General features: G+C 44.3%; 1 protein-coding gene across 8 annotated transcripts in view; it reads left to right on the forward strand.

Moving 5' to 3' along the window:
• Window positions 1–20,653, forward strand: part of LOC125461558 (potassium voltage-gated channel subfamily KQT member 2) — a 283,167-nt gene that overhangs the window by 102,365 nt on the left and 160,149 nt on the right. For 5 of the 8 annotated variants that reach the window (XM_059652710.1, XM_059652713.1, XM_059652708.1 and 2 more), the window contains exons 4-10: window positions 169–344; window positions 3,607–3,732; window positions 6,689–6,799; window positions 8,196–8,291; window positions 8,638–8,732; window positions 13,199–13,267; window positions 16,930–16,956. In XM_059652710.1, coding sequence (XP_059508693.1) covers window positions 169–344; window positions 3,607–3,732; window positions 6,689–6,799; window positions 8,196–8,291; window positions 8,638–8,732; window positions 13,199–13,267; window positions 16,930–16,956 — 700 coding nt within the window. Of the gene's footprint in view, window positions 1–168; window positions 345–3,606; window positions 3,733–6,688; window positions 6,800–8,195; window positions 8,292–8,637; window positions 8,733–8,848; window positions 8,977–13,198; window positions 13,268–16,929; window positions 16,957–17,707; window positions 17,880–20,653 lie in introns of those variants that run through there. The other 3 variants (XR_009446913.1, XR_009446914.1, XM_059652712.1) reach the window with 3 other exon arrangements.

A 20,653-nucleotide genomic window follows, 5' to 3' on the forward strand; every position in this document is an offset into this window, starting at 1 on the left:
GAAACTGTCAGCACTTCCCAGTTTAAAGAGCTGTCATTAACTCCCATAGTTAGGGAAAGGGAGTGGGGAAAATTGGAACATTTTGTGGAATGATTGTACATGTTGGATTTGAGGGATAGCTGACACTTCAGTGAAATGGTTTTATTTGACCTGCCTTTCCATTTCTAGATGTCATGGTTCTCGTGGCCTCAATAGCTGTCCTTGCAGCAGGGACCCAGGGCAATGTCTTTGCTACATCAGCGCTGAGGAGCTTGAGGTTTCTCCAAATTTTACGGATGATCCGTATGGACCGGAGAGGGGGAACCTGGAAGCTGCTGGGATCGGTTGTCTACGCACACAGCAAGGTAACTCCGCGAGAGGGATGGTGAGCAGGACTCGGGGAGTAGGAGCAAGAGTGGGCCATTGGTTCATCGAGCCTGCTCCGCCATTCAGTGGAACAGCGGCTGAGCCGTATGTTCCCATTCCTTCATTCCTGGTGAGATCAAAATCCCAGCTCCTTCAATCCCGAACACACTCACCAACTGGGAGAGGCCAGACCGCTCTCAGGTAGAGAAGTCCCAATACTTTCAGTGAAGAAATTTTGTCTAATCTCAGTGGGAAGGCAATGGCTTAGTGACATTATCGCTAGACTATTAACCCAGGCATTCAGGCAATATTCTGAGAACCTGGGTTCAAATCCTGCCATGTGGAGTTTGAATTCAATAAAATCTGGAATTAAGTATCCAATGCTGATCATGAAAACCTTGCTGATTGTTGGAAAAACCCATCTGGTTCACTCATGTCCTTCAGGGAAGGAAACTGCCATCCTTACCTGGTCTGGTGTCCCATTGTAATATAATTGACTTTCAACTGTCCTCTGGGCAATTAAGGATGGGCAGTAAATGCTAGCTGAGCCATCCCATGAATTAATTTTAAAAAATACTAAATGATCAGTTCCTTATCCCAAGACAGTGCCCTGCACAGAGCAATGCCTATGGGAAACATTCTCTCAGTATCCACCCTGTCAAGCTCGTTCAGGACTGGGATGTTTCAATGAAATCACTGCAACTCCACGGAATATGTACCCAAATTACTCAATCTCCCATCGGAGGATAGCTTTACCACACTGAGTGAGTCAACCTTTGCTGCCCTGTCCCCATCCTAACTTCAGTTTAGTGACTAAATCTGCTCGCAGTTCTCCCTCCAGAGACTGGTGGCACTTAATCTGTGTTGCAGCCTCACACTGAAACCTGCTGACAATGAAAGAAAAATGTCTGAAATACACTGGAGTGCAGCGCAAGTGGAGAGAGATATGGGTCTGTGGAGAGGGAGCTGGAGGCTGTGAATGCAGCGGAGGAGGAGGGGGGCCGGATCAGAAAGTGTCTCTGCTCAGCCTCCTGAGATGAGCGGAGGGAAAATGTCCGTTCCAGCAAAGTCCATGAGAAAATGAACAAGGAACTAGTGTAGGCCATTCAGCTGTTTGAGCCTGCTGCACCATTCCATATGATCATGGCTGATCCGACTTTACCCTCAACTCTACCTTCCTGCAATTCCCCAATAATCTTTCACCCCCTTGGTCATCAAGAATGTATCTTCCCCTGCCTTAAAAATATTTATAGATTCTGCTTCCTCTGTCTTTTAAGGAAGGGAATTCCAAAGACTCTCACCCTCTGACAGAGAAGAAAACTCTTTCCCTATCTCTGTTTTAAATGGGAGCCCCGCTGTTTTTAAACACTGACTCCAGCTTCCAGCTTCTCCCAAAAGAGGAAACATTCTTCCCACATCCTGCTGGGCAAGACCCCTCAGGATCTTAAATGTTTCAATTAAATCACCTCTGACTGTACTCAACTCTGCAGGATACAGGCCCAGTTTATTCTCTGCAGGTAGCCTGCTGATCCCAGGGATTATTTGGGAGTATTTAGATGTGCAGTTTGATACCAGGGCGTACAAGGCTATGGGCCAAGAGCTGGAAAATGGGATTAGAGAATAGTGAGGTGGTTGGTTCTGACTGGCATGGATGGTCTGAAAGGCCTTCTCAAGCTGTTGACCTCTATGGCCCTATGACGATGACTTTATTAGTGAGGGGTTGGGGGGAGGAGGCATCAGCCCTTGGTTGGAGCTGCCTCCTGTATGTATTGGGTGGAGGTAATGTCCTCGGCTCAGCCATAGAATACACTTAGTTTGACATGTCTTTGCATTCCTCAGAGAGCACTGTCACCCCCAAACCCTCCCCATGCTCTACCACCTACATGGGTAGCATCTGCCCCTCCCAGTGAGGTTCCTTTTGCTGCCCGAGGCCTCTGGCAATCTGACTGACCCTCCAGGCCTCAGCAACGTGTTCCCAGTTCCTGACTGGTTGGCACTGGATGGACTGTGCAATGGGCAGCCAACGTACACCCTCAGGCCAGGAACCCAGCCACAGACCAGATCGGTGCCAACTGGGAAATACAGCTGGGGCACCCTGGGCAGTGCAATGTTGGCCCTGGCCTGTCCCCTGGGCCTTTTCTCTTCTCTAAATTAATCCATCTGAGCATTTTGAACTCTTTGTATGTGGATAGATTAGAATCAGGCTTTGCATTGGCTAACAGGTCTTTGCTAACTGCTAAACAGCAATTTATGCATGTGCATTGTGGGCTATTCAACTGTAAAAGCATCAGATTTTCAGCAGGACCTCTCCTTCCAGAATAGCTCACTGTACTATTTTGAAGAGAAGGGACAGTTAGCCCAGAATCCTGGGGTCACTGTTTAATTCATCAGTCAGCCTCATTAAAACGGATCCTTTACTCAAAGTAGGACACACAGTTTTTAAAAAAAAAATTGCCATTTGAGACAGAGACCAGGAATTGTTTGTCTCCCTCTCGGGGTAGTTAGTCTTGGAACTCACTTTCCCAGAGAACAGTGGAAGCAGGATCATTGAATATCTTTAAGACAGAGATAGATTCTTGACTGATGAAGGAATCAGAGCATCAGAATGAAAAGGATAACAGCATAATGGTACGGTGGCACAGGGGTTAATACTGCTGCCTCGCAGCATCAGGGATCCTGGTTCACCTCAGGTGACTATCTGCGTGGCGTTTGCACATTCTCCCTGTGTCTGCGTGGGTTTCCTCTGGGTGCCTCAGTTTGCTCCCACAGTCCGCAGATGCGCAGGTTAGGTGAATTGGCCATGCTAAATTGCCTGTAGTGTTCGGAGAGGTGTAGATTAGGTGGGTTATAGGGGGATGGGTCTGGGTGGGTGCTCTGAGGTTGGGTGTGGACTTGTTGGGCTGAAGGGCCTGTTTCCACAGTGTAGGGATTCTATGGTGTTATCAACTGGCAGAACAGACAGGAGGGGCTGAATGGCCTCCTCCTGCTCCCTGTTGGTGTAATCTAATGGTTTGCCACATTACTATTTCTATGTGCTTGCTGCATTTGCTAATTGACTGATGTAACTCCGCTCAATTGGCTGTGAAGTGTTTTGAGACAGCATGAGGTTGTGAAAGTTGCTATATAAATGCAAGTCTTCTCTTTTTTTTCTCCATGTCTCATGTCTCACTTCCTTGATTCTCACACTTCAGTTCCAGCTGTTTGTCTTGTTTCTTCCTCTCTCACTCCCTCTATCTCCTCACTGTGCCCAATGCCTTTCAGGAGCTGATCACTGCCTGGTACATTGGCTTCTTGTGTCTCATTCTCGCCTCCTTCCTGGTCTATCTCGCTGAGAAAGATGACAATGAAGATTTTGCAACGTATGCAGATGCTCTCTGGTGGGGTTTGGTGAGTGTTTTCATCTCTGTCCAAATTATTGTGCTTGATTTCTGAGCTTCGCTGAGGGACAGGGAGCAGGTTATATGAATGGCTATCAGTTGAGAGAGGGTGATGTTCAATGGGACTTGGGTTTCCTTGTGAATCACTGAGATGCAGCAGGCCATGACGAAGTCAAGTTGACCTACATAGTGAGAGGGTTCGAGCACAGGAACAAGGGTGTCTTGCAGCAAATATACAGGGCACTGGTGAGACCACATCTGGAATATTGTGTGCAGGTTTAACTCCTTATCTGTGGAAGATATTCTTGCTTTACAGACAATGCAGCAAAGGCTTCCTAAACTGAGAGATTGAGTTGGTCAGGATTGTATTCACTGGCGTTCAGAAAAATGAGGGGGTATCTCATTGAAATTCTAACGGGATTAGACAGGTTAGATGCAGAAAGGATATTCCTTATGGTGGGGCGAGTCTAGAACCAGCAGTCATAGTTTAAGGATAAAGAATAAACCTTTTTGAAGTGAGGTGATGAGAAATTTCTTCACCCAGAGAGTGGTGAGCCTGAGGAATTCTCTACCACAGAAAGTGGCTGAGATCAAAGTGTTTTCAAGAAGGAGGTAGATGTAGCCATTGTTGCTAAAGGGATCAAAGGATATGGGGTAGGATGGCATTACAATATTACACTGAACGATCAGCCATGGTTATATTGAATGGTGGAGCAGGCTTGAAGGGCCGAATGGCCTACTCTTGCTCCTTTTGCAGTTTCCATCCTTGGCAGACAGAACTGGCCCCTTTGTGCTGAGGGGTTTGGTAACTCAATGCTTAGCACTGCTGCCTCAGAGCCCGCTCAGGTGACTGTGTGGGGTTTGCGCATTCTCCCCGCATCTGCATGGGTTTACTTCATTTGGTCCGGTTTCCTCCTACAGTTCAAAGATGTGCAGGTTGGGGTGGATTGGCTGTGCTAAATTTCCCATAGTGTCCAGGGATGCGCAGGCTAAGTGGGTTAGCCATGGGAAATACAGGGTTACACAGATAGGATCGAGGGTGAGTCTGGATGGGATGCTCTTCAGAGGATCAGTGTGTACTTGATGGGCCGAATGGCCTGCTTCCACACTGTAGGGATTCTATGGACTGGGTCTCCATTCCCTGAGTGGGGACATCCATTGGCTGAGTCTCCTGAGTGGATAAAACAATTCAGAAACTGTGAATTGCATTCATTGGCTGAAGTTCAGCAATTTGATAGAAGTTGACAAGGTTTGGGATGCTATTCAATGCAAGATGTCCTAGTGGCAGACTTTACCTCCTGGTTTTATTGTGATGTCTGAAGAGATGAGTAGCTGACGGCCCAGCCACTACTCTTCAATCATCTCAAACTCCATCCAAACTCTCTCCAATTCACTAGCACTTTCACCTCTTCAACACCACCCTGAAGCTCTCTATTTGGACAAGCTTCTGGTCTTTTATCTCTTCACTTTTCATTCAATCTTGGGACGTGGGCATTAGAAAATAGAATGTATAGAATATCCTTTATTGTATTTTTACAATGGCTGCCTTTTAATAGCGCCATCGTAGGTGTAAGTACCCGATACAAATCTTAGAGTAAGAAAAAATGTTGTTATACCAGGGGATTGAAGGGAAGGGTTTACATTACAGTCCAGTGAGTGTACCAAACAGCAGCATCTCAGCATGTGTTGCCAGGCCCAAGTTCAACAACTGTCCCGCATCACACTAGCCTCTAGTCCTCTCCTTACCGGCACTCAGCAGCAACATGGTAATGCACACTCTACCAGGATACACCTCGCCTCATGCTGCTCCAGGATGTGGGATTCCCCATGCACTGCTCCAGGGCACAAAGCTCATGCGGTGTTTCAGCTCGAACCCCAAGACTTGCTGCTGCCCAGACATGCTGGTATTTATCTCCATTACTGGCAATGTTGGTATTTCTTACCCTGAGACAGGAGATCTACCATGTTGTCATGGGGGGACTGGAGGCACATACAGACCCAGACTAGGTGAGGATAGCAGTTTTTCTTCCCTTGTTATGATCTCAGTTGATATGAATATAGGCAAATCAGATCAGGAGTGAAACCCAGCTTTTCACACCCTAACCTTCTGTTTTTTTTTAAACTGTGGAGGATAATTATGCATCACATTTGCAAGACGCTGTCTCTGTACCTTTAACAAAAAATAATAAAATGTACATTAAACAAGAAAAAGGAAATTAGACTGGACAAAAAGATTGGAATGATTTCATCACAATATTGGAAAAGGATTCAAACTCATGCTGTTCCTATATCTGAGCAATATCCTTATCAGTCACAAAAACGCTTCCGATTCATGACCAGCTCCATACCACACCTTCTCACTCAGTTTGGTACCTGGTTTCTTTTCTGTAACTTTAAGCATGTTAAGTAGATGATATTTCTTCAGTTGGTAGTTCTCCTTGAGACACCTAAAATAAACCATGAACTGTACTCCTTGTTAACTTCAGAGCAAATTTAAGTTCCCTAACCTCAATTTCCAACAGTTTCAGGATTACAAACTATATACTCCTGTCTGCACTCCCTGACATATGTGCATACACTCCCTCCCGGACCTTTCTGCATCTTTGTGCTTCTGAATTCCTGTTTCTAGGCAACAGCACAGTGTATTCTATCTCCTTTTTTATGCACTAAACCACTTATCCCTATCTCTTCACTTCAAGGCCTGTAAAATCTCTTTAAAATTGCACGCAGAGTCTCCCAAATTCTCTGCACTGATCTCATAAGCACAACTCTAAAAATGAAACTCAAACCATGTCTCCCCCACATCTGAACACAAAAAGAATGTATAAATTAAATATAAAGTTATACATTGTTTCGAACGACCAAAAGGACATTAGTGAGGAAGTTGGGGCTTGACATAATCCAACAGCTTCATTCTCACTTCTGTGCGACTGGCTTTTCATTTGTGGCCTGATGTATCTTTACAGATCACCCTGACAACCATTGGATACGGTGACAAGTACCCGGTCACGTGGAACGGTCGGCTCTTGGCTGCAACGTTTACTCTCATTGGGGTATCGTTCTTTGCTTTGCCGGCGGTAAGCAGTACACAGGGAGGAGTGAATATCGCGGTGCGCTGCGTCAGCCTGGACTTCCATTTGCAATCAAGGCCCTATCCCCACCCTCACCTCTGGTTTGATCCCAACTGCTGATTGGATCCGAATACCTGAATGGATCACACTCCCACTGGATCCCCACTGTCATCAGGATCCAGATCTCCCTATTTGATCCCAATCATCACTGGATTGGGACTCTGATCTAGATCCCAACCTACCTGGGTCCCAGTTCCATCCAAATCTGAACCTCCATATGGATCTTGACTGCCCTGTGGGAGCTAACCCTGACCAGATCCTGATCCACATCTCTATTTAGTTTCCAACTCTTGCTAGATCCTAACCTGTCTGAATCTGAACTCCCTCACCAAGAAGGGAAAAGGTTCCTTTATGCCTTGTTTGATCATTTATTGATCTTTCTTTCATTGTGATTGGGTCAAGATACCGAGAGAGTAGAGAGAAACAGTTGAAGAGAGAAATGAGAAAAAGAATGACTGAAGGAAAGGAGGATTGAAAAAGTGAAAGGAGAGATAATGAGTAATTATTTACAGCATTGCTAATGTCTGTGTTATTAATTCAAGGAAGGGATTGAGTGGGGATGTTTTATGAAGGTAGTTGAGTTAAACCATCTGAGGCATTGATTTTGATGGGATTTGATTATCAAGGGAAGCCTGGCTAAGTGGCTCACAAGCAAGTTAGGGGTTTGAAATACTGGAATAAATATAAACATTCTCCAGAATTTTAATTCACCAAGATTAGGAGTTTGGACATTGAGTGACCAGCACTGGATTGGAATTGTAATGCTTCAGCAAACCTTTCTGTTCCAGTGTTGATCCACATGTTTGGTCCAGAGCATGTAGTGTAGGTGACTTACAGTTCAGTGGGTAGCAGTGAATGCAGGCGAGTGGAGATATGAGGAGAGTGGTTCCTGATGAATCCGGGTTAGGGTTGCACCAGTAACTGCCTGTACTCCTGGTTAACACCTTCATTGATCTGATTTCTGCTGCCACATTCAGAAGCTAATTTCCCTGAGTCCACTCTGACTCCACCTGAGGATTTGAATTAACCTCTTGGTCCTGTAGCTAACTTCATCTGCCCCTCCACAGAGATAGAATTGAGAGTTCCTGACTGCCAGGGTTTTGTTGTTAGCTATTGACTGCACTTTGAGGTGCAATTGTCAAAACATAGGAACAGGAGGCCCTTCAGCACCTCAATCTCTTCTCCTACTTTGTGAGTTCATGACCAATGTTTACCTCAACTCCATGTACCCTCCTTGCTTCCTTTCCTCTTAAAACGTTTGCCCAAAAACAGTCTGTTGGTCTCAGTGTTCAAGATGGAAACCATGGAAGAGCTCTTCCTGATGTTTTATCTTGTTATCTAGGGAATTCTGGGTTCTGGCTTTGCTCTGAAGGTTCAGGAGCAACATCGGCAGAAACATTTTGAGAAGCGGAGGAACCCTGCAGCTGGTCTCATCCAGGTAAGACAGATGTGCTCCATGCTTACGGTCAAAGGTGGAAGGGCACTGGGCTAGAAGGACCAATGGAACATCATGGAATAGCATTGATAAATTTGAAGAATTGGATTAACTGCCTTGAGGGAAACTCAGTGGGATGGCCAAGGCTGCTTTTGGGCTTCCATAGGCCAGACGGAACCAAGGTTTGAAGTGGACAATTCCTGGTTCTGCTCAGCCTAGCGACTGACTGAGGGAGTGAGTCAGCTGCTTTGAACACTGATCCAGGTGTTGCAGAGATAAAGGGTGGGAAAGTGTACAATTCTAAGAAGAATAATCTGACAATCTTTGCATTTGTACGTTTCACACAAAGGCTGCCTGGCGATATTACTCGACCAGTCTCTGTCGGACAGACCTACATGCTACCTGGCAATGCTTTGAGCAAACCCTGACCGTCCCAATGTACAGGTAGGTTTGGGGACAAGTCCTCCCCTCTCTCCAAAACAATATCAGACTTGGCTTTATGATTTACTTTCGCTTTATTTATTTAATTTCAAATTTCTTTTTATTTCCTTCCATTTTAGTTCAGTTCCGCACAAGTTTATTTTTGCTCCATCTCATCACTGTAGTGTCAATGCCGTTGTCATGCAGGTGTTTCCATAGAAACCTGGATTCCACACGCAAGGCTTTCTGATAAGTGGCATTTGGACAAGTAGGTACATTGTGTGTATCTGTGTCACTGTGCTTTGTGAGTGTGCTTCCTGGTGGTAAACTCCACTCACTGAACAAAACCTACACCATCTGCAACACCACATTCTGGAAACAACACCAACAACACATTTAAAACCGTAAAAAAAGAAGTGTTTCTTTCCCACACTCCTAGCCCAGCGGAAAGTTAGACTGAAACTGTTCCTTCGCAAGGTGGAACCCAGCCCCCCCTCCGCCCCCCGCCGGGGGAATGTAGAACATGGGACTGTGGCCACAGAGTAAGATCATTTAGGATTGAGGTGAGGGAGCCTTTTCTGGATTCACTCTTGGGGTAAGGGCATCACCTGCTGGGCTGGCATTGGTCGCCAATCCCTGAGCGACCTGGGGCATTTAAAAGCCAACCATCCTTCGTGGAATTTTTCCTCAGAGGGTTGTGGATTGTGCCTTTGAGTCTTTTCAAGTCTCAGCTGAATGGATTTCTGGGTACAGGTGAATTTAAGAGCATTTAAATGGTCACTGGATAAGCATATGGATGATAATGGAATAGTGTAGGGTAGATGGGCTTCAGGTTAGCTTCACAGGTCAGCACAACATCAAGGGCTGAAGGGCCTGCACTGAATGTTCTATGTTCTATATAGTGGAAGATGAGCTGAGTTGCATCTTATTGAAAGGAGAAACAGATAAAAAGCAGCTGAAAGGCCTTCTCTTATTCCTATTTCATATTATCTTTGTTTGTCCTGAAGTGTACACACCATCTGACAAAGCAACACACATCCCAAAACAACAGGTTTGACTCTGTCACTGTACAATGGGGTCCTTTTTCACTGTGGAAAGTTGCAGCCTAATGATGTCTTATTGTTGAAGCGAATGAAGATATTGGGATCCTGACAGAAACAAAGCCAACTATGGGAGTCCAGAATGGATCATTGGAAAGTATTGTTGTGCATTGGAGCTGGCCCTACTTCTGAGATGGGATGCTCAGGTTCAAGCCCCACCTACTCTGAAAGTGTGTGATAATATCTCTGAGCAGGTTGTTTTATAATATTAATAAATCCTGACTTTCCAAAGGATTCCCTGTGAGTCAAAGCGCTGCTCGAACATGTCCCCAAAAGATGGCCAGTCACACAGCCTTTCTCCCACCTCCAGTAATTTTATGAGCAGAAGTGTTCAAATAGCTTGTCCCTGGGTTTCTCTTTGGGTGTTATTTCCCAACGTGACATGGAAGTGAAACCCTGAAAAATTTGAATGATCCTGCCCAGACTGGCAATCCAACCTGTAACTGACCAGCCCGATTAAAAATAGGATTGGATCCTTCAAATTGGACCTAGGTTGTCTTCCCTGCTCCCCGCTCTCTGGCCATTTGCCCTAACTGGTCCCTTCTGGACGTGTTTTTGCATGCACGTGTGTGTGTTACAGACACCTGGGCCTTGAAATTTTACCATTCCATGCTCCAGCCCCAGGTTTGCACCACAATTATATGGGCTGCGTTTTATCCTCTGGGTTTTGCAGGAAACCTCTCGTTGATCTGGATCAGGATTACTATTGGTCTTCCCAAGTTTCCAAACATTTTAGATCCGACAAATTTCGGATCAGAATTCTGAAGTTGATCTAAAAGCCGAATGTAAGTTGGCTGGGGAAGAAGCAGAAAATTTATGCCTAAAACTAACCAGTGAATTATAAAGTGAGTTTATCATGACTTAAGGAGAAGGCATAAGATTAAGGTGAGAGGGCGGAGATTCAAAAGGGTTGTTTGTTTGCTCACCAAGCCAGTTGTCCTATGGTATGCAGACATTTTGTTACCATTCACGGCAACATCTCCGGTGTAACTCTAATGAATGTGTTGGTGTCTGCTCCATTCCAAATGTATATGATCCTCTGGTGTGGTGGGTCTTGTCACTTCTGCTTCTGTTTATTGGCAGCAGTCTTTATACACACTTCATGTTCAATGGCCAGATTACAAACAGATCAATGGCGTGCCGATGGGATTACCCATCTCAGGTCTCATCGTGGAAGCAGTGATACAGAGACTGGAGTACACAGCCCTACCTATAACCGAGCCAAAACTGTGGATGACACATTCGTAATAATCAAGCGCACAAAAGTAGAAGAAATGCGCCAACTTATTAACAGCATCTTTGCAAGCATAAAATTCACTAGAGACCGAGAAAACAACAACCAGCTCCTGTTCTTAGATGTAACACTAGGGATACTGACTAATTGCAGACCTGAGTGTGCAGGAAGGCCACACACATGGACCAAGTCTTTCACTTTCATAACAATTACCCCACCAGCCCCACACAGAGCCGCATTAAGACACTATTTAAATGAGCCATGCCGCACTGAAACACCCCAGGACTCTGGAGCATGGAAGAGGAGCATCTGCACAAAGTATTTACCAACAATGGATACCCAAGAAGTTTCGTCCACAGATGCTGACAAAACAAACAACGGTCGGGGGGCAGGCTACAAGAAAAACTACAAGTGACTCTACTGCGCATCGAAAATATATCAGAAATGACAACCAGGCTCCCTAGACCACGTAGGATCATGATTGCACACAAACCTGCATCAACACTGTGTCAAATGCTATCAGAGACGAAAGACCCCACGGTGACAGTAAATTGGACAACGTGACATGCAGAATCCCACGCAGTGAATGCAATCAATGTTACATTGAGCAAACAGGCAAGAACCTGACGACCAGGATACACAAACACCAATTGACAGCTAAAAAGACATGACCAACTTTCACTTGTCTGGATGCACACAGACAATGATGGCCGTCCGTTCGACTGGGAAAAGCGAACAACAGAGATGCAAGGGAATTTCTGGAGGCCTCGTTCTCGACACGGGACTCCATTGACAAACTCATAGAAATAGACCCCATGCACAGACTGTTGCTAAAACAACCGAACTGGAAGTGACAAGACCCACCACCCCAGAGGATCATAGCAATTCGGAATGGAGCAGAACACCAACGCTTCAATTAGAATGTGCAGTGGAGATGTTGCCTAGAATAGTAACAAAATGTCTGCACACCTCTGAACAACTGGCTCACTGAGCCAACGAACCAACAATCCAGGTACAAATTTTCATTAAGACATTTAAAAGGGACCTAAGGAGCAACTTTTTCACGCAGCGGGTGGCGCGTGTATGGAATGAGCTGCCAGAGAAAGTGCTGGAGGCTGGTACAATTAGCATGTTTAAAAGAATCGGTATGAATAAGAAGGGTTTAGAGTGTTATAGATCAAATTGGAGTAGAATAGTGTAGGATATCTGATTGGCATGGGCAATTTTGATTGAAGGGTCTGTTTCTGTGCTGTGTATCTCTATGACTCTACAACTTCCATCGTTTTGCACTCTGCCTCTGCTCGCAAAGTCCAAGGGTTCTGCATGTTTAATTCAAAATGTATGAATGCATCCCGCCACTTTCAAGAGCTGTGTAATATTGAGCTTTCTATTTCTTTCTTTCATGTTCTTTTAGCATGGGAGCTTCTCTAAAAGATGCTGGAGAATGTTTTGTCCCTGTTCTGTTTAAAATTATTGCAGGGCTGATAAAGTTTGTGCTAATTGAGGCAGAGAAGTTTAGCAATTTTTTTCTCGAACAAAGTAAATCTTGATTTTCTTGTAAATTATTTAGAATTTGTTTCTTATGAAATTAGTTCTTGGGGGTGTGACCATTGCTGGCAAGTTAGTTCCTAATCACCCATCCCTAGCTCTCCCTTGAGAAAGTGGGAATGAGCTGCCTTCTTGAATTGGTGGGGGAGCAAATCACTGCAGATGCTGGAATCTGTGCTGAAAACATCAAATGCTGGAGATCACAGCAGGTCAGACAGCATCCATGGAAAGAGAGCTAGCTCATCTCTGATTAAGAGCCATCCAGGCTCAAAATGTTAGCTTTGAGTAGAGTCTGGAGTCATGTATACACCAAGATTGCTAAAGATTGTCAGTTTGATTCCCTTGTGAAAGCCGGTGTGTTTTTGTGATAATCTGGCAGGTTTTTCTGGATTTTTAAAAAACTGATTGTAAATTTTCAAACAGACCAGGTGAGATGCCAAAGAACTAAAAGCTGATGTACCACGAAGCTACTCATAAATCACACAGCAGGGTGATGTAGATGGGGTAGGGTGAGAGTTCGGATAGAGTCTGGTCATTTAAGTCCTGGTTACCGCCAAGCCTTCTGTTTAAACCCACATGTTCTCCTCTTCTGTATGCTGTTGTCACAGGCTGATTCCTCCACTCAACCAGCTTGACTTACTACGGAATCTCAAGAGCAAATCAGGACTCACTTTCAGGTACTGACTGTGTCACTTATAACACGACCATTCCATCACAACAGAGGGCAACGTACAAAACTCTAAATCATTATAAGGACAAGGCTGCATGATGTTGCTGGGTCTTGTTTTGAGTTTAACAGATTCATTGATGAGCTAATGGAGATTTTCTTTTATCATTGAGGAGAGATTATACAAATTAGGTCTGTTTCCTCTGGAATTTAGAATGTTAAGGGGAGATCTGATGGAAGTCTTCAAGATGTTAACAGGAAATGACTGGGTAGATAAAGATAAACTATATCCATTGGTTGGGGATTTTAGACCAAAGGGATATAATCTAAGGATTAGGGCCAGGCCATTCAGGAGCAATGTTAGGAAGCACTTTTACACACAAAGTGGGGGAGAGTTTGAAACTCGCTTCCATAAATGGATGTGGATGCCGGATCAGTTGCATCAGAAAAAAGATATATTTTTGTTAAGCTAAAGTTTTAAGGGATCTGGGCCAAAGGCAGGATTGTTGAGTTAGGCCACAGATCAGCCATAATCTCATTGAATGGTGGAACAGGCTCAAGGGGCTGAATGGCCCCCTGCTGTTCCTGTGGTAAAAGGGTATTAGAACAAATAAAGCGATGTTATTTCCTCTAATGGAATACTCTGAAACAATGGGGCACTTCTGAAGGATTGGGAGGGGGGCAGATTTCTTCCTTATATCCTGACTGATATTTTTACCTCATGCAGCTAAAATAGATTGTTTACACCATTTGATGTTGTGATGCCCTAGGGTTTCGAAAGATGCTACAGAAATGCAATGCTTTCTTACTTAGCAAGGTTCAACCAAGGCAGGGAAGACTGAGGGATATGAGATCTTGAATTGATTTAGAATAAGAAATTGTGGAGATTGGGGAGATTAGGATGTTGGAAAGTTGTATTTAGATCTTAGTAAGAACTCTTGTTACTTATAAAGAGCGTATCTGTCAGATATGGTTCTGGGGCTAAATCAGGTTAATGGAGCTGAGATCTGGAATGACCATGATCTAATGGAACACCACAATAAACTGGAGAGCCTGAATGAACTTCTGCAGTTCCTGTGTCCCTAACAGTGGAGCACCAAAAGGCAAAATTAATGTGTCAGAGACAGATAATGAAACAAAAAACTGCAGATGCTAGAGATCTGAGACAAACATAAACAGAGAGTTCTGAAGAAACTCGGTAGGTCTGGCAGCATCTGTGGAGAGAGAAACAGAGTTACTCTTGGAACAGAGTTACAGAACTTTTTCTACCCTTTTGAGTTACGGGACTTGAAACATTAACTCGGCTTTTTTCTCTGTGGTAGACTCGTTGGGTTTTTCAAACAATTTCTGTTTTTCTTTGTTTCAGAACATTAGCATGTGGAACAAAGTTCTTTGTTTTATTTCAAAGGAATCTCTTTCACATTTATTGTGCCTTTCTGTTTTCACTTGAATTGGAGAGATGTTGGGTCCATAAATTAAGAATAGCCTAGCTCATTGAAATAACGGCTCAGAGGCCAGTATCCCGTCACTGAGTCACTTTTTACTTACTTGTGCACAGCGCACTGCCTCTGGTCAGTCAAGTAGATGTAAGTCGCTGAACTGAGGAGATTCTATAAAGCTCCTGGTAATATTGGCCAGCCAGTGCTTTCCTGACAGGCCCAGATCAACAACCCCAATCAGGGATCTCGCGATGAACATGTCTCACCTGGTACCAATCACTATACTCATCAAACAATATTTTAATGTAGGAATCATTCAGTTGTCTACATTGAGTCCCTGGGCTGTTGAACAGTTTGTGGATGTGAACAATACAGGAAGAAACCATTGGATTGTTGGAAGAGCAGGTGGTGTCTCTCTTCCTGTAATAAAAATACCTAGAGAAAAGTGAGTAATTTTCTACAGTCAGTTGTTGTAAGTTGGTGCCTTTAACTACTAACGAAAAGAGTTTGTAGTTGGTGTATTAATTATCCTGTGCCTCCTGCAAGGAAGTGAAGGAACCTGGAGGAAAGAGTTTGAAAAACAGATGGTCCGAGCAAGAGGGACATCTCAGTGAATCCTGTGAACTGGTGCTATTGAGCTGTGTTCCCCAATTGCTTGTCCTCCCACCCATAAGACCAATATTTTTTCTCTTTCTGTCTGCTTGTCTATATGTGTGTGTAGGAACTTTAAAGGGGAGCTTGAGTTTCAACTAATTGAGTAAAGTGTTGTTGGCTCATAGCTGTTTACTGGTGATTAGAATTTACTTATTTGTAATAACGGTTAGTTCTTGCTAAGTATAGGAACCTGGTCAGTGTTTTCTGTTAACGTGATCCTAGGTAAATCAGAGACTCTGCAGGTTTTGATTAAATAATTAATTCCTATGGTGACCATGAGAATAGTGGGATTTCAGAATCAGACACTTTCACAAATGGTTTATCACATTTAATTGTGTTTTGTTGGAGGTGACTGTTGCCTGGCCTTTGGCTGGTGTGAAGTTTTCTTAACTCTTATCAGTCACATTTTATCGTTAGTCCTGTGTGTCATTTTCTCAAGGTGAATGATTGCAGTTATTCTTGCCAGTACTACTAGTGGAATATTTTTCTTAACACTGTCCAGAAATTTTGTTTTCTAAACTTGCAAATAAGTAGACATTATTGAAATAAAAATCTGTTGAAGTGAGATGCGGCCTGTGACCACATGAAGCTATTGGAGTGTTTCGGGAAAAGTATTCGGTGTAATCACCTTGGATCTGTTTGGTTTGTGATCAGAATGTTAATAGAACTGAATGAGAATCTTTGGCCAAAGAGACTATTAACAGGAAAGGGCTCAAAATTTAATATTAGCTCTGCTTTTAAAAACTCATGATCTATTCTGTATTTTACTGACGTTTCAAAAAAGGCAATGCTAAAGGACATGAACCCCATGGTGTCCATTCCCTGGGACTGTTTGGGGACAGTGTAAAGGTAGCTTTACTCTGTATGTAGCCCTGCGCTGTCCCTGTCCTGGGAGTGTTTGAAGAGTGCTGTGAGGAACAGAGTTTTAGTTTCATTTTAAAAGAGCAAAGGGAACATTACCTTATATCTACCCCTACACTGTACTTCACCTGAGAGTGTTTGTTGGGAATGGTATAGAGGTAGGTTCACTTTCAGTTTAAAAGAACAGCTTTGCTCTGTGTCTTGGCTGTTTTGGAAGGATTTGTTAGCAGTAGTGGGTGGCATGGTGGCTCAGCGGTTAACACTGCTGCCCCAGAGTGCCAGGGTTCAATTCCAGCCTCGGGTAACCGTCTGTGTGGAGTTTGCACATTCTCCCCATGTCTGCGTGGGTTTCCCCCGGGTGCTCCGGTTTCCTCCCACAGTCCAAAGATGTGCAGGCTAGGTGGATTGGCCATGCTAAATTGCCCATAGTGTTCATGGGTGTGTGGGTTATAGGGGGATGGGTCTGGGTGGAATGCTCCAAGGGGCAGTGTAGACTCATTGGGCCAAAGGGCCTATTTTCACACTGTAGGGATTCTAATTCTAGTGTATATGGAGCTTCTGTCCAACCACTGGTACAAGCTTGATGTGAGATCTGAGGAATCTCTGACCCTGACAGTGTTGCGTGACCTCGGCTAGCCTTGTGTTACAGGCAGGTTGATTAAACACATTGGCGTGTCCCAGTTAACTAGTTGTGTTTGTTTTCTTTTTCTTTCTGCAGGAAGGAAGCTGTGGAGACCACACCCAGGTTTGCTTGATTTTGAAGCCCTGATTAGATAAGAAAAGCCAGACGTTTGCTCCCACACTCTATAGATAAGACGTGATGGGTGGGCTTTTGAATTTCAAGTGAATCCTTTGGTTTTTGCCGTGGGATATCAGCCTCATTGTTTCATTGCTGTGTTTAATTAATTCTATGGTTTTCAAAGCTCCCCAGATACAAAACATAGACTGTTATTTCCATTGTGTTTCCCCATTTCCTCACATGGTCCTGTTGTTGGCTCCTGCCTAGTCCTGGGTCATGAAGTGACATAAGATGAGTGTTGAAGGGAGCTTAAACCTGGCAAATAGCAGCTGAACAAGACCAGCCCAGGTGCTTTGGGTAATATTTTGCTCTCTGCAGGGTGCTATCTGTTCTCAATGACAGGCTGCATCCAGCAGACACCTTCAGGATGAGGTACTCTGCAGAAACTGAGTGTGTAAGGTTTCGGGTGGGTTGGGATTCTGTCAGCGAGAGAGTCTCAGTGCTTTACATAGACTGCCAACTGCTGTTTGAATTTCCATCTGGGATGGTGCCTGGTCTGCAACCGACCTGCTTCCTGTCAACTCTCCATCCTTTCTGAAATCGAATGATGGATCTGTTCAGATTTCTGACATGAATGGACAGGATTTATGCACAGTTCTGTAGCTGAGGATCGCTCTGGATGCTTCACTGTGAATTGACATGACAGTGTTCAGTTTACTCACTTCTTTTGATAACTGTCTTTCTTGTTTTGCTTAAGCAGAGAACTTTGACAGTAAGTGGTACGTTTCATCCTCACCACTTTGCAAGAGTGAGATTCCGAAGATTCCACAGCAACAATTCCCAGACTTTCTCAGTGAGGTCGTTCCTGCCTCAAAATGACCACACAGAGCCTTGTTTCAGTAAAGGTTCTGGCATTGATATTTCTTCCTGGTTTGCTTCAAGCATTCTCTAAACCAGAAAATAAATTAAGTTAAAGAAACAGCAAAAATAAAAACTCTTTAGTCAGTAATCTGTTGGTGTTGTGGAGGGAGTTGACGTAATTGGAAGCTCCCACAGATTTATCATCATCTCCTCAGTTCCTGTTGCTATCCCTGAGCAGTGACAATCACTATCTCCTTACTATCTCCTGACTGTGTCCTCGCTTTCACCAATGGCTTCTGTTTGCCCCAGGTCTCCATTTCTGGCCCTCCTGGATAAGGAATCTGTCAGAATTGGAAACCATATTGTCCTCTTGCTGGATAAATCCACAACTCAGTGGACCCAACGATATTATTGCTTCTACAGAGTGAGCAGGACATGCCTGGTCGCAAGTTGATGCAGCTCAAGAAATTCCCATTTAAATGTTCTCTTCCCCATTGACAATGCTCTCAACTGGAGTTTTTATTCACACCTGAATGGACAGATTGGATCTATATATCACCTCAAAGCCTCAGAAGGGGCCAGCCTTCTCCCTAGTTACAGAATCAGTCACTGAATGATCACTTCCTTGTCTGAGTCCATTGACATGGCAGTGCCAGGGTTTATTCTCATATGACCAGACCTAAACTCACCTTTACAGTAAGTAAGGCTAGGCGATTAACATTGGACTAACACATCTGAAGATAATAACTTCTCATTTGTTGCATTGCAAAAGTGACTGAAAATTGGAATGGCCCAAAGCAGTGGGAAAGGTGCCATATAAATGCAAACCTTTCTGTTTTGTTTCCCCACTGTCTTTGTTAAGTTTCTGACTGATGCCTAATAGATGAGGGGATTGTCTTTCAGCTTTGCAACGCCTTACTAGCTAAGCGAGCCTCTAATTCCTCTCTATCCTTGCAACAACCAAAGCAGGGACACTGATGCAAGGCAATCGTGTCCTTGTTAAGGGATTAAATATTCCATCCTCCTGACTGCTTTACAACGAGGCTGTGCTGAAATGACAAAATGGTTTCAGAGTCTTTTCTAACTGTGCTGTGCAGCTGTGGGGCATGCAGGCGAATTCCTCGTTAAACACAACAATATATCAAAGTGCCGAGTTGGATTAACTTCGGCCACAAGAGACGAAAACCAGTTCTTAGTTGCATTTCAACCCAGACGCTCCTGATATCTGCTTCGTGCCCAGCTGATGCCACTTGTGCTCTGCGTGTTACAGATCACATAGGATTTACACCACCACCAGCTCTGTATCTCCGTACAATTTCTCTCCTATGTGTTTATCAACCATCTGTGCTCAACATGTCTAACACAGGTACAGTTTGCAGATCATTCCAACTGTCTACTTTAATGGATAAACATCAGGATACATTCTCAGAGATAGTAGGAACTGCAGATGCTGGTGTATGAGATAACAAGGTGTGCAGTTGGATGAACACAGCAGGCCGAGCAGGAAAGCTGATGTTTCAGGTCTGGACCCTTCTTCAGAAAATACATTTTCAACCTAAAAGCCAGGATTGAAGCTGCTGTCTTCAGTCAACCACCTGTTAATAATATGACTGACTTTTCTTTCCTTTGGGGTCATCATTCTTTAGTGAAGAATGGAATTGTCAAAGTCACAGTTACATCTGGGTATTTGCACCTGGCTGAACATCTCTCTCAGGCAGCTCGAGGTTGAATTCAATCGCCAATGATTTACTCAGCAGCGAAAGGGCGCAGATGCAGAGAGGAACTGGGTGTCTGCCATGTGCTTTATGCAGGAATCTCAGGTGGGCAGTTCCCTTTTGCAGCCAGAGCCAAGCCCAGGCAGCAGCTGGTAGAGGAAGAAGGCTCAGAAAGAGTTAACACTGGGGGATTCGAGAGGGCAGTGGGGGAGCAGGTATTTCCCCAGCCGGGATGGCATTTGGCCTAGTGCCTGGTGCCAAGGATGTCACTGAGTGGTTGTAGCACACTCTTGAGGGCGGAGGGTGAGCAGGCGGCTCCTGTTGTTCATCGGGATACCGTACGGTCAGCAGAGAGATGATGTGCTGCTGTAATACCTTAGGGAAGTGGGCAGTAAGCTAGAAAACAACAGTCAGTGTCCGATTCCTTCCAATGCTACAAGCTTGTGGCTGTAGGAATAGGTGGATTGAGCAGAAGTGTAGCCAAAGTAAGAGGGAATGCAGTAAGGTCTAAATTACTGCATAAGCCAATAAACTTGATAATTGGTTAGGATCTGGAGTGCACCGATTCAGAGTGCAATGAAGGAAGATTGAATTGAGGCTTTCAAAATGGAACTGGAAAATCATCTGAATAGAAAAGATTTGCGATAAGAATGAGTGGGAATACCTTAATTAGTCCTAGCATGATGGTGTGCTGTAGCCATTCTGTAATCCCAAAGTTCCTCGCAGACTTGGGCTCAGTGTACAAAAATTGGCAGCTAAATGTGGCTATAGCAGTGAAGAGGATAATGTTGCATGAATACAGTGAGACAATTGCCTCTGAGATTTCACTTCAGCTGTATTGTTAGGGCAAGACAGTGAAAACTTTACTCTGCAATGATCCCACTAGACCTTGAGCAAGTGGGAATACCTGAAGCTGGCAATGAAATGAAAATGCTTCATTGTCCAACAGTTCAAAATATGAACTCCCCTCTCCTCTACATCCAGTTGATAACTCCAGAATATAAGGAACAACGTGCTATAGCAGCTCTCCTGGTTACTAAGCTTCCTCCCCCTGATGGCTCAGTGAAGACAAAACTTGGATGGACAAGTCACTGCCAGTTTGCACTGATGTAGCAGACGTGCCCTGG

This window comes from Stegostoma tigrinum, chromosome 19 (assembly GCF_030684315.1).
Source record: "Stegostoma tigrinum isolate sSteTig4 chromosome 19, sSteTig4.hap1, whole genome shotgun sequence".
Taxonomy (NCBI): domain Eukaryota; kingdom Metazoa; phylum Chordata; class Chondrichthyes; order Orectolobiformes; family Stegostomatidae; genus Stegostoma; species Stegostoma tigrinum.